The sequence below is a fragment of the Myotis lucifugus genome, unplaced genomic scaffold (assembly GCF_000147115.1).
Source record: "Myotis lucifugus unplaced genomic scaffold, Myoluc2.0 scaffold_24, whole genome shotgun sequence".
Lineage (NCBI taxonomy): Eukaryota > Metazoa > Chordata > Mammalia > Chiroptera > Vespertilionidae > Myotis > Myotis lucifugus.
In genome coordinates this window covers 9,287,396-9,300,629 of record NW_005871072.1, presented here as the reverse complement: position 1 = coordinate 9,300,629, position 13,234 = coordinate 9,287,396, and the positions used below count along the sequence as shown (strand labels likewise).

At 32.9% G+C, this 13,234-nt stretch overlaps 1 protein-coding gene across 1 annotated transcript in view; it reads right to left on the bottom strand.

The window, feature by feature from the left end:
* The window catches only part of MYCBP2 (MYC binding protein 2, E3 ubiquitin protein ligase), a 275,789-nt gene that overhangs the window by 202,461 nt on the left and 60,094 nt on the right, over positions 1–13,234 (bottom strand). The window contains exons 6-13 of the mRNA XM_023751731.1: positions 11,895–12,137; positions 11,599–11,670; positions 9,715–9,811; positions 5,827–5,900; positions 5,549–5,687; positions 4,096–4,172; positions 1,542–1,746; positions 32–196 (exon numbers count right to left, since the gene is read on the bottom strand). Of these exons, the coding sequence (XP_023607499.1) occupies positions 32–196; positions 1,542–1,746; positions 4,096–4,172; positions 5,549–5,687; positions 5,827–5,900; positions 9,715–9,811; positions 11,599–11,670; positions 11,895–12,137 (1,072 nt within the window). The remainder of the gene's footprint in view (positions 1–31; positions 197–1,541; positions 1,747–4,095; positions 4,173–5,548; positions 5,688–5,826; positions 5,901–9,714; positions 9,812–11,598; positions 11,671–11,894; positions 12,138–13,234) is intronic.

The window sequence follows — 13,234 nt, the reverse complement described above, 5'->3', positions numbered from 1 at the left end:
AAAAGTGAAATAGTGTTTAAATTTAACTTACTTGAACTATCAGAGTAAATGGCATCTTTTCCAAACATGTATAACTCTCCATCTTTAGAAATAACAGAACTACTTCCATTATTGCAGGCTGTATACACCACAATTTTTCCTTCCATCTTAATTATCTTTTTAGGTTTATAGGGTTTTGATTGCCGTCTGCTCTTAGCTTTAAAAAAGTTAAATTAAGGCATCAATGTACAAGTAAAAATAATTTGTATATAAACCACAAGGGAAAAAGACATGTTATTTGCACTTATGACACACTTTATTTTCACAAAGGCCTAGGTTTCCCAACATGTTAATTAAAATGTGTCAACCTTACAAGCCTCATCTAGTTAATTAAATTTAGACTATCAGTGTCATATCTTCTTCTTTGTAGCACAATGAAATTCCCAATGGGAAACACAATCTTCTACCAAACTTCTGGGAAGCCCAATCTCAAGATTAGCTATTTACATTATCAAAACCATTTCATTACCATATGTTTAAAAATTCCCTTTTCTCTCAAACTCTATCTTACATATATTCTTATGTTAGAACCTTGAAAGTAAAATCAGTTCCTCATTCATTCAAAGCATATTAAGTAGCTACACATAGTCAATGTGTAAGAAAGGGGAATATACAGAAGGAGGGAAAGTAAATAAATTCAAGGTAGAGGATTCAAGCAACCTCTGCTTTCCAAACCTAAATCCCTAAAATCAGTAAAATATGGGAAATATCCATCTTCCTGTTTCTTTATTCAACCCGAATTTTGCATGCCTTTCAGAATAAAACATTCTGCTGTGCGGGGTACAGTTCTGGGACTTAAAAATGCCATTATATCTTTTCATATAGCACTATCCACATAGATATACACAGCAACTGTGTTATTTGGTACTCTGAATGCTAAAGGAAAAAGTGGCTGTGCTAAAGCTTCTGACTATTTTAAGGGATTTCTTTCAAGGTCTTTTTATTTACACATGATTTTTACATTAGATGTTGACTTCAAACCTACTCCTCATAAGATGCTACCCCAGTGTGCTAGACTGTATAAAGTAAATGCAAAGTTATAAAAAGAGAAACAGGACACTTTGAGGAAGACTTCATTGCTAAGGGTTTGCTTTCATCTTAGAGAAATAACACCAAGAGCAGTGATCCATCAATAACTGACACTAATACAGAAGGTTACATAAGGTTTACTTTATTCTGAAATATACATTGCTCTCAAAATTTGGGGTTACTTAAAATAATATATTGAAATAAATAAGTTTGTAAAAATAGTAACAACTGACAAAAACAGAGAAATAGCCAATTAAACATAAAGCATATAAAAATTCATGCATATGAACTGCAGAATACAATCTGCAATCACAGTTCTTTAATAAACAGTATACCACCACCATTAACTGAATAAGCCCCAATTTAAAATCCTTTATTAACTTGGTGAGGTAACTGCAGTTGGAATTGATATGCCTTATGTTAATAAATTTTACACTATTTTTACTGACTATCCAGTTGATTAGTTAACTTACTTGACTCTCCATCTTCTCCTTTACTAGCAGATCCTGTAAAAAATATGCTGCCATCTTCTGCAACTAAAAGGGCATGTGAGCCATCATGTCCAACGGAAAAATGCACAATCTTTGGAGATTTTGTAATTGGTAGTTCAACCCATTTTCCTGCTGAAGGACCACCTTGTTTGATTCCAAGACTCTGGTATTTTCCAGTGTAATATATCTGATATGTAAAAAAAAGAAGAAGAAGAAGAAAGAATAGAAAACAGGACTTATAATGACTTTTGGAGTAGTGCACCAGGTTTTACCTGACAGAAAAAAACAACCTTCCATGTTTTATTGAAGAACAAAAATAACAAGAACCCAAACTCTTTTTTAATACTATTTGACTTACGTGAGCTGAGGAGAGAAACAGGCATATTTTTCCAAAAAGACAGAGTTCATAATAGGTTTTTCCTATCTATTCAGAATACTTATCTTTTGTCTCTCAATTTTATTTTATTTTTTAGTATTTCTTTAAAAAATCATTTATCTTTATTGTTGAGGGTATTATAAAAATAAAATCTACAAAAATTAAATTGATGCCTTAATTTAATGTAGCTTTTTTTAAGAAAAAATATTTATCTTTATTGTTGATGTCCCCCATTTTCCCCTACTGCCCCTCCTCAGGTCTTAACCAAGCTATTGCCTATGTCCATGGAATATGCATATATGCAAATAAGTTATTTGGTTATTCTCTGTGTCTCCCCTCACACACACCCCGCCCCCCCCCCACACATATATGTAGGGCGCGGCTATAGGGTTAAGCCTCGACCTGACCTGTTGGCAAAGCCACAAACAAGTCCCAGCTTAGAGGCACAGTCCTCTTAGCATAATTAGGCTTGACCTTATGACGCTCCCTAGACCTTATCTGGGAAGCTAATAGGCTGTGGGAGATGCAGCAAGCCCTGCCAAAACAAGTGAAACTCACAAGAATATTGTAACTATGGTGACCACTACCTTATTTACCTCTGGCTATAAAATAAAGGCTCAGCTTGCCTCTGGATCTCTCTCTCTGTGGCCTCAGCCAGGCACAGGAAGATCCACCTAGACCCAGCTTATTCTCTTTGTCTGTCATTTCTTCATCCATTCGCCGCCCTCACTCAGGCTTTCGAACCCTTGTCTGAGCTGGCCCGATGCACGCACACGCACACACACACACTTCCCTCTGAGATCCATCAGTCCCAGCCATACTTCCATGCCTCTGGGCCTATTTTGTTCCTTGGTTTACTTTACAACTCAAACTCAACAAAAGGAATCCAAAGAGGACATATGGACAGCATATAAAAAAGTGCTCAAAGGCACTAATCATCAGAGAGATACAAATTAAAATGACAATGAGGTATCACCTCACACCTGCCAAATTGGCTACCACCAATAAATCAACAAACAACAAGTGTTGGCAAGGATATAGAGAAAAGGGAACCTAGTACACTGATGGTGGGAATGCAAACTGGTAAGTCACTACGGAAAAGAATATGGAATTTCCTAAAAAAATTAAATATGTGATCCAATGATCCCACTTACAGGAATATATCCTAAGCATCCCAAAACACCAACCAGAAAGAATATAGGCACCCCTATATTCACAACAATGCTATTTACAATAGCTAAGATTTGAAAACAGCCAAACTGTCCAAAGTAGATGAGAAGATTAAAAAAAGCTGTGATACATTTACAGAATGGAATACTATGCAGCTGTACAAAAGAAGGATCTCTTACCCTTTGAGACACCATGGAGGGACATGGAGAGTATTATGCTAAGTAAAATAAGCCAGTCAGAGAAAGACAAGTATCACATGATTTCACTTATAGGTATAATCTAATGAACAAAATAAATCCACTAACAAAATAGGCCCACAGGCATGGAAGCATGGCACAGATTGACAGATCATCTTTCAATTTTATAAGATACTTTATAAGTATCCTGAATAGATATGAAAAAATATGTTTAATAAATATACTCAAAACTCAAAACACTTAAGTTCAGAAAATTCTCAAGTCATTTTCTCCAGTATAAAAAGCCCTACATACAAAAACACTGTGTTTGCATAGAAATTTTAGAATTATTTTAATTACCTTACTTTATCCTCAGAGGCACTAGATAAGAAAAAAGTTTTCAACTCCATAGATTGACCTCTACAATCTATAACTGAATTACACATGCTCCTACTTCCTCCAACTTGTAGTCTGTATATTTCTGCTCATTTATAGAAATTTGCAATGGATATCCTATTCATCAAAATAAACACAAAATGTGAATTTATCCCCAACTCAAAAAATTACACAAAGAGTCCCATAATTAAAAAGTAAATATTTATAAAAATATAAGATTTCATAAAGTTTTATATTCTTAAATGTCAATTTTCTTTCATACTTTAGCACAAAATTTTACCATATAACATGAAATAATTTAAATCAAAATTTAAAAAGATTGTTTACACATGTGAACTATATAAACTAATCAACTGATTGTACCGACTATCTCTTAAAGCAGAGAATGTTAATTTTTAATCCTAAAATAGTAATTTACCTTTCCATTTGCTGTTTTCATTAGTGCAAACTCTCGTCCTGCACCAAGAATTGCTGACTCCTCATCAAATCCTGTACCTGATAATACAACAAGACTAATAAATTCTATTATTTTAATAGAAATATTTCCACGCACAATTTGGACTATTTTGAGTAATTAAAAAGTCAATTCAATTAATATAAACAAAAACAAGTACGACAAAATGTCATATGCCTGAATTTTTGAAAATTATTAACAATAGGTACATTACTCCAAGGAAAGATATGGTTACCGTAAACTTCTTAATTTGCTCCAAACTAGTGCCAGATTAATTTTTTAAATATAAAAAAGTTTTTTAAAGCAATGCCAGCAATATCCCTTGAATTATTGAACGAATAACACATTTTTTAGTGCGCAGACATTATAGAATGCATTTAACCTTATTCTATTTGATCCTCACTGTCTAGTTTATACTGTCTAGTTTATAAATAAATAAATATAAAGCTTGATGAGGTTTGTCCAGACCTTTGAGCATGAATAATGCCATGCAAATATCTGAATTAAGGTACTTCAAATTCTCCATTTCATGCTTTTTACTACAGAAAATTTTTATGAATTTGAGCACATATGTGTGCATTTCCAAATTATAAAACGAATAGTAAATAATTATATATGGCACATTTTATGATTTTGTCCAATTATACAAACTACTAATTAATTAGCTCATAGCATTGTTAAATTTAAAAACTATCATTTCAATTCAATATTTTTCTATGAAAAAATACTACAAAATTCAATTAGTATGCAAAGTAAATCACTATATGTTAAAAAGTGGCACTATTAACCCTGCAGCAGGTTTAACCCAAAAGTGAAACACCACGGAAACTAGTAGTACTAATCACTACTACAACACTGCAAGAATAATTACACTAAGTCTGAGAAATACACTGAGGTTGTCTCTATATCTGTATCAAAATGAAAGATTATTAATCAATTTGTTAGGTCAATTACCATTTCCACAATTTATAGGATCATTCTATGGCTATCCTGAAAATATTTTCAAACCAAAATTAAATGTTTCAAAAAGATAACTATGTATATCACTGTAGTAAAATTTTACAAAAGAAGTGTTCAAATTTTAAATAACTGAATATAGATGGAGCATATAAACTAATGATGTCCACAAGTGTTGTCCATCTAAGTCTTATCAAATGTAAACTTATTTTCTTTTGATCTATTGAAAATGAAAATGGAAAATTATTAGTCACTTCCTTAAAATAGCATTCATATATCATACTGTTTAAAGGCCATATTTCCTGGATACTTATACATATTAATTCATAAGTGTTCTTTAAAATAACAGCAAAATAGCTGCTAAAATATAAGCTACACTGCTGAAAACAGTGCTAGTCTTCAAAAGAATAAAGAACTTAAAAATTAAAATATGGAATAAAGGCTTATTTGACCATCGTACTTATAATATGCAAGTCCTTTTCCAGATCAAATAGCGAGATACCACAGGCGTGTAAGCATTTTCTGGCCAGTTTAAGTTGTAATTCTTGTTGTAGAACAGGTTCAGTGCTGGTGGCAAATATTCTGACAACAAAGCCATCCTAAAACAAATAAAACATCCACAGTATTATGTTGCATAAATTGATCTTTTAAGGCTCTATATTCCATTTAACACAAATCAAGTAATATATAAGAAAGGAATTGCATTTACATCAGCTACTCATGATTCAGAGTACTTACATCTCTTGAAGCAGCTATCTGATTAATATATTCTCCATCAGTGAATAAAATATTTTGACCTTCAGTGTGGCAATCTGTGCAGAAGGAAGAAAAAGTAATTCTTTTACAATATAAACCAACACCTCACAAAATGACTTTACTCCTCTGATGAAGTCAGAATGAGACTTTTCCACGCAATAAGGGTAAACTTAAACTCAAAGGGAGACTGTGCTTTTTAATAAAGAATTACAAATTAGCAGGAACTAAATAATTCAACTAATAATACTTATTACATTTTGTGCTTACATTTATAAATCTTCCATAATCAAGAAACTCAGAGCCCACCTACTTTCAAAATGAATTAGTATTAAAGTCTGATCATAAACATGCACCACAATAAACAAACTACAGTCATTGGTTATAATCATTTCAATACAATCACATGCGAATGTAAGCAACACTCTTCCTCGGACATACATAACAGGTATTAGTGTCACAGAAAAATACAGACGGACCTAAAACTTCTGTACTTGAATCTATGGTGCCCAACTACAGATATCCCTTGCTTTATAAAACAGAACTGGGTTTACAGTTTCTACTTAGACGTTTCATGCTTATTCCCAGCATTTTTAACAGTTAGCATGTTATACAATTTTTAAATGTTCATCCTTCATAGAACAGACAAATCTATGCTTATGTAGTTCTTTTTATCTGAAAGTGCTCATAAATTTTGGCTGGAATACCGTATTTTGTCAATATGTCCGTATGTGGAACAGTATACTATATACTTTGATTAAAATAATGCACAAGCACGATTATAACAAGGGATACCAGTATTACAGAAGGACCACTGGGGCATGTGTTAGTGACTGCTACTAAATAACATGAATCTACAAGCAAAATCAACATCTAAGCATAAACTGTATCCTTTTGGAAAAATAAATGTTCAGCAAGCAAGTAAAAAAGCACACACGCTTCCCAAAATAACTGCAGAGAACTAGGATGAATCACTCCATTAATTTACAATACCAAGAAAATAATATTTAATTTCTATTTGCACCTGAATCAACAAAACATAAAATTCTGTTTTTGGAATGCAGTAATGGAACCCACCCAAATAAGATGGATTACTCTGTATCTTTGCCCAGGAGCTTCATACTAGCATACTTCTTTAATATAAATATGCAAAACACAGGCAGACCCTTACCAAATAGAGAATTCAGTGATCACAAACTGGAAATAGAAACTGGGAGACAAGGCCCACTGGTAGCCCAAGAGACTTGGTAATCAAAGAGAGGAGAAATCGAAAGAAAGAGTTCCTAGTCCACTGTACAGAATACAAAGAGGCGCAAGAAAGATGCTTCTCAAGCTCTAAGCAGTAAGATTTTAAACTAAAAAGCAAAGAAGAAAAACTCATTATAATTCAGATAATTGCAGGGGTGAGGACTGAAGCGGCGCAAGAAGAGTAGCAAAACCCTCATGATCTGAGGCAACCTGTCACCAGACATGGAGAGTAAATGACATAGGATACAATACAAGAAATATGCCAACACATAAAGGCTAAAATAACAATTAATAGGGGAAAAATTACGTTTTAAGTTCATCAATGCTGGGTTTAAAACAACTAATTTATGAACTAGACTATAAGACAAGTTGGATCATGAAGCTCAAAGAATTACCAGATTTATATCAATTTTAAACATGGTATTCAATTCTGTCTATATCCAGACAATTCACTTCTGCTTGTACTTGATTATAAAGCTATAGGGTAGAGCTGCCTGTAGCTAGAAAGAGAGAAGAAAAAAAAAGTGCTGTTGAAGAAATTGCAGTCCAGGTCAAAGAAATGGAAAGATGGAAAAAGGCTTCTTCAGGCTTGAGGGCAAGTCTTCCTGCTGTGTGATTTCAAAAAGGTTTTCTCTTTATCCTTTCTTTATCCATCATGTAATGTTATAAGACAGCATCTTCAGGAAATATCGAGCAACATCTGCCAGTTCGTAAGGCACACAACATGGGACTATCCTCCCAAAGTTTGTTTCATTCTTCACCGTGAATACGATACATATTTATGAAACACAGAAAGCCACACTTGTATTGGTAAAAAGTCGCATTTCATATGTTAAATAATGTAAGCTGAAGACAGTAGTAAGTTATTTTTTATCATGGTGTAATAAATACAACAGCTGAAGATAGACCATTTAAAAATGGTCTTCTCAGTCAATCTCTATTAAATGAGGGTTTCTCAGAAGTAAATTGTTTATATTAGTATCCATCTGTTGGACGAAGGTTAAGAATTTCTTTCAGTATATTATCCTAAAATAACTTGCACAAAGACAGAGCAATAGGGACACTCATTATGGTGTAATTTATATTGCAAAAAATTGGAAGAAACTTCCATCTCAATATGTTAATGAATGGAATATATTTTGTAACATTAAAATTATATTGTGGAAGACTAATAGCCTGGAAATTTATTCATAATGATTAGTGAACAGGATAGGTTAAAAAGCAGTATGTAGCATAAAATCACTTTTTTACAAGTATGTACACATACATAGGAAAAAGATAGGAAGGGCATTCACCAATATGTTATAATATTTATATATGGGAAGTGGAGTTACAATGAATTTTGTTCTTTTTGTTTAGATAATACTATACATTTAATACAAGGTGGGACAAAAGTAGGTTTACAGTTGTTTGTATGGAAAATACAATAAATAAATAATAATACAAGAACAAACTGTGTTTTGTGTATTTACAATTATAAATCTACTTTCCCCCACCCTGTATAATCCCTTTTATATGGGGACACACATTATTACTTTAAAATATGTAATATTACTATTATTACTGTTATTCGAACCAGAGACATGGTCCAAACTTGTGATATTAAAAAAAATTCTGTACAGATATCTAAAAACAGATGACTATTTACAAATTGTTTTAATAAGTCATCTGTTTTCCAAAGTAGCTTTTTTTGTGAAACACACATAAAATGTGGCATTTTCTTTAACAGAGTGTCATTTATACTAATTTGGATATGTGTATATATAGCAATGCTCAAATAAATGTTTGATGAAGTTATAAAAATATATTAAAAAATTCACAAGCAGGCTGGGAGCAACTATCCTTCCCAATGTGATCTTCAGAAGTAGTTCTCTATCATTTTCAGATGGCGAAGTGCACAAGAGGTAATATTGCTGCTTACCATGAAATTATTGATAAATATATTAAGTATTCAATATTTTAATATAAAGTCTTTCAGAATCTACTAAAGGTATAAGCAAATTCAAAGACTTTCCAATTGAGAATATATTATACATTTGCCCAATATTCCACAAAATTTAAGATCTACTCCCTCAGAATTTAGACAGCTCAGTGATTTGAGTGATAAATATGAGTAAAACCTCACAATTAAACCAAAGGAATCTTATCAGAGTATTATTAAAAGCATAAATGGAATTTTTAAAAATTCCTGACCTGCCCTGAAATCTTTGTCTGTGAAAACCTTTTAAAAATAGAAGAAAACCCAAAGTGCATTGTTAAAGTAAAAATAAACAGGAGGTTCTTTATTCCAGCTATGAGAGCCAAAGCTGTGGTTTTATCAAGAACAACAAACATCACCCCACTAATTCAGCAGCTGAAATAGCCTTGGTGGGGGGTCAGGCTGCACACGGGCAATAATTTAAAATAAAATAAGAAAACACTTTATACTATATCCTTGATGTTTGTTTTCCTTAGATGTATTAACTTTATATAGACTATAAGATATTTTGCATGTCAAGATTTTTTTAACCTATTTGTAAACAAGCACTTTTCCTTGCTACTCATTCTTTATATGTCTAAATGGCTTAACATGCACATCTCTTAAAATCAAATATGAAGAAAAAAATGAGGTGTTCACTAACATACCTGGTAACATGACAGTACCATCTTGTTCCAGTGTTTCAGGGCTTATTCTTATGGCTGTCATGCTGTGGTTATTCACATCTCTATACAATAAATAACCCTGATAACAACAAAAAATTTTGCTATATTATGTGTTAATTTTTTTTTTATTACCAACTTAGCAGTAAAAGTAGTCATACAGTTGTGTATTATGGTTTTTTGAGATACAATAATACATCACTATTGATGTGTAAAATAGGGTAAAGATTAAAAATATAAGAACATGGGTAAACTTTAATAAGGAGAAATTGTATATCACTGGGTATCAATTAACCTGTTATATTCTCAGATACACTTATTAGACCCTAGAGGCCCAGTGCACGAATTCGTGTATGGGGGTGGGGAGAACCATGGGAGGTTGGCCAGCTGGGGAAGGGACCATGGGAAGTTGGCTGGCCAGGGGGAGGGGCTGCGGGAGGTTAGCCGGCCAGGGGGGAGGGACCTCGGGAGGCTGGCCGGCCAGGGGGGAGGGACCGTGGGAGGTTGGCCGGCCAGGGGGAAGGGACCGCAGGAGGTTGGCTGGCCGGGGGGAGGGACCACGGGAGGTTAGCTGTGGGAGCGCACTGACCATCAGGGGGGCAGTTCCTGCATTGAGCGTCTGCCCCCTGATGGTCACTGCGCATCATAGCAACCATCTGTTCCACTCTTTCAGTCATAACAGTTGCTTAGGCTTTTATATATATAGGTTCTACACTGGACAGCACATTTTGTTCAAAATTATTATATCACTTGCTAAGTAAATAATAGAAATGACCACTGTTAGTTTAACAAATATTTTAAGGAAAAATAACAGAAATATTTAAGTTAATATTTAAAAATAAATAAAGTAGTAGTTTTAGTGATATGCCCCTGAACATATTTTTGTAATGATTATTTTCCATGGAATTATTTCTTAGATAAAATATAGTAGTGGCAAATAAAAATTCGATGAGACATTTTAAACCAGGTTAAGTTTTAAGAGACAATTACTGAGAAACTGACATTTTAAATTTTAATTTCAAAATCCCCCCAATAGTTGGTATAGTAGGATTATTTTTCATTTAACAATAGTAATTTCTTTAATTTTCAAAATGCTTTTGAATATCTTTTACTATTTGATACTAACAACAAACAGTGAGCTGGGCAAGGAACGTCTTTATTCTCTATCTTCCACAAGGGACTTTGGCTTCACCTCTCAAGTAGGGATAGTATAGAAATCAACACTTCTGACCCCTCTGTGCATCGTTTATTTGCTTCTCTCCAGAGGAGGAGGAGTGATGTATCTGATAGTGGACACTCATTTGGCCATGTTTGTCAGGTGATAAGACAGCAGCATTAAGAAAGCAACATAGGCCCAGCTCTTTTTTCTCTTTGGTGATACTTTGCATGATCCTCTGTGTAGGTAGCTATCTACTGGAAAGACCATACACTGTTCCCTGTAAGGTACTGGTTTAGATGAAGAATAAACGAGTTTACAGTTCTAACTTGGCCTCAGGTCACAGCTATATTCCTATTGCAGATTTGCTAATGATAAAGGCAGTCTTTGATTTTTATCTAGAGGCTCACTTAAAAGAGAAGTCCAACAGAAGACATTTTATCCCCATTTCACAGCTAAATCATAGACAATAAAATAATTTAACTGAGTTGACCAAAGTCACATAGCTAGTAAGAAGCAGGGCAAAAACTAAAAGTAGGCATCTAATGAATTCTAAGCCAAGTTCTTTACACTATACCATGCCACTGTTATAGACATATTATTAAAAATATATCATATCTATTTAAATAGAAGCGATATTATTTATTGATTAAACAAGTACAAACCACGTTTTTAAAAAATGAGAAAGAAAAGTTTTGTCGATATTCTCCTACCTGAGCATACCCTAACCAAGACTTTTTTTCTTTTCTGTTTCTGATGCGAGATGTAGAATTATATATATGGCCCTGCAAAATAACAAAAGTTAGTCTACCAATAGTTTCATCATTAATAACCAATAAAAAATAGATGAATGATATTTAACACATTTGTTTCCATTATAATTTTTCAAAGAAATACTATTATATCAAAATTAGATGGTACTCTGAAAATGAAGCTAGAAACAAACAGAACACAAATCAGTGTGGATATAACTTCTGTTATGATTAAGAACCATAAGAAATCACATTACCCTAACTGTTCCACTGTATCCAGAGCCTATTTTGTATAATCCATCCTTGCATAGCAGATAAAGAAAAAATCCATCATTCTGAAGTAGACACTGATCATCTTCATCAACAGATATTTCTTTTAATGGCCACCTGTGCATTAAAGCTGCTTTCTTAATGCCATTGCTAAACCAGTCCTGAATTTGAATTTTTCCCACCAACACTGCCTGCACACTTCTCTGTAGTGAATTTAGTATCGTTGGCACCTATACAAAAGAGAAGGAAAAAAAAAACCATAAAAAGACATTGTTAACATAAAACAGACAAAATAAAGACACTTTAATCATGTATAATCATTTATAAGAAAATAAATTGTTACAATTGCATCAATAGAATAAAATACCTAGGAATAAATTTAATCAATGATGTTAAAGACCTGTAATCTGAAAACTATAAGACACTAATAAAAGAAATTAAAGACGACACAACAAATGGAAAAATATACTGTTCATAGATTAGAATTAATATTGTTAAAATGCCAATACTATCCAAGTAATCTACAGATTCAATGAAATCCCTATCAAAATACTAATGACATTTTTCACAGAAATAGAACAAATAGTCCTAAAATGTATATAGAGTCACAAAAGACCCTGAATAGACAAGGCAATCTTGAGAAAGAAAAACAAAGCTAAAGATATCACACGTCCTGATTTCAAACTATACTACAAAGCTATAGTAACCAAAACAGTATGATGCTGGCACAAAAACAGACACACGGATTAATGGAACAGAATAGAGAGCCCAGAAATAAACCCATGTTTACATGGTCAATAAATCTATGACAAAGGAAGCAAGAAACAATGGGGAAAAGTAAGTCTCTTCAATAAGTGTTGTTGGCAAAACGGAACAGACACATACAAAAACATGAAACAGGACCACTTCCTTACACCATATATAAAAATAAATTCAAAATGGATTAAAGACTAAGATATGCAACGTGAAACCAAAAAATTATTCTAAAAAAATATAAGCAACAAACTCTTTGACATCATTCTTAGCAATATTTTTTTTGGATTTGTCTCCTATGGCAAGGGGAACAAAAGCAAAAAAATAAACAAATGGGACTATATGGAACTAAAAAGCTTTGCATAGTGAAGAAAACCATCAACAAAACAAAAAGGCAACCTAGTAAATGAGAAAAGATATTTGCAAATGCTATATCAGATATCCAAAATATATAAAGAACCCATACAATTAAACAGAAAAAAAATCTGATAAAAAATGAGAAGAGGACCTAAATAGATATTTTTCCAAAGAAGATATACAAATGACCAACAAATACATGAAAAGATGCTCAACA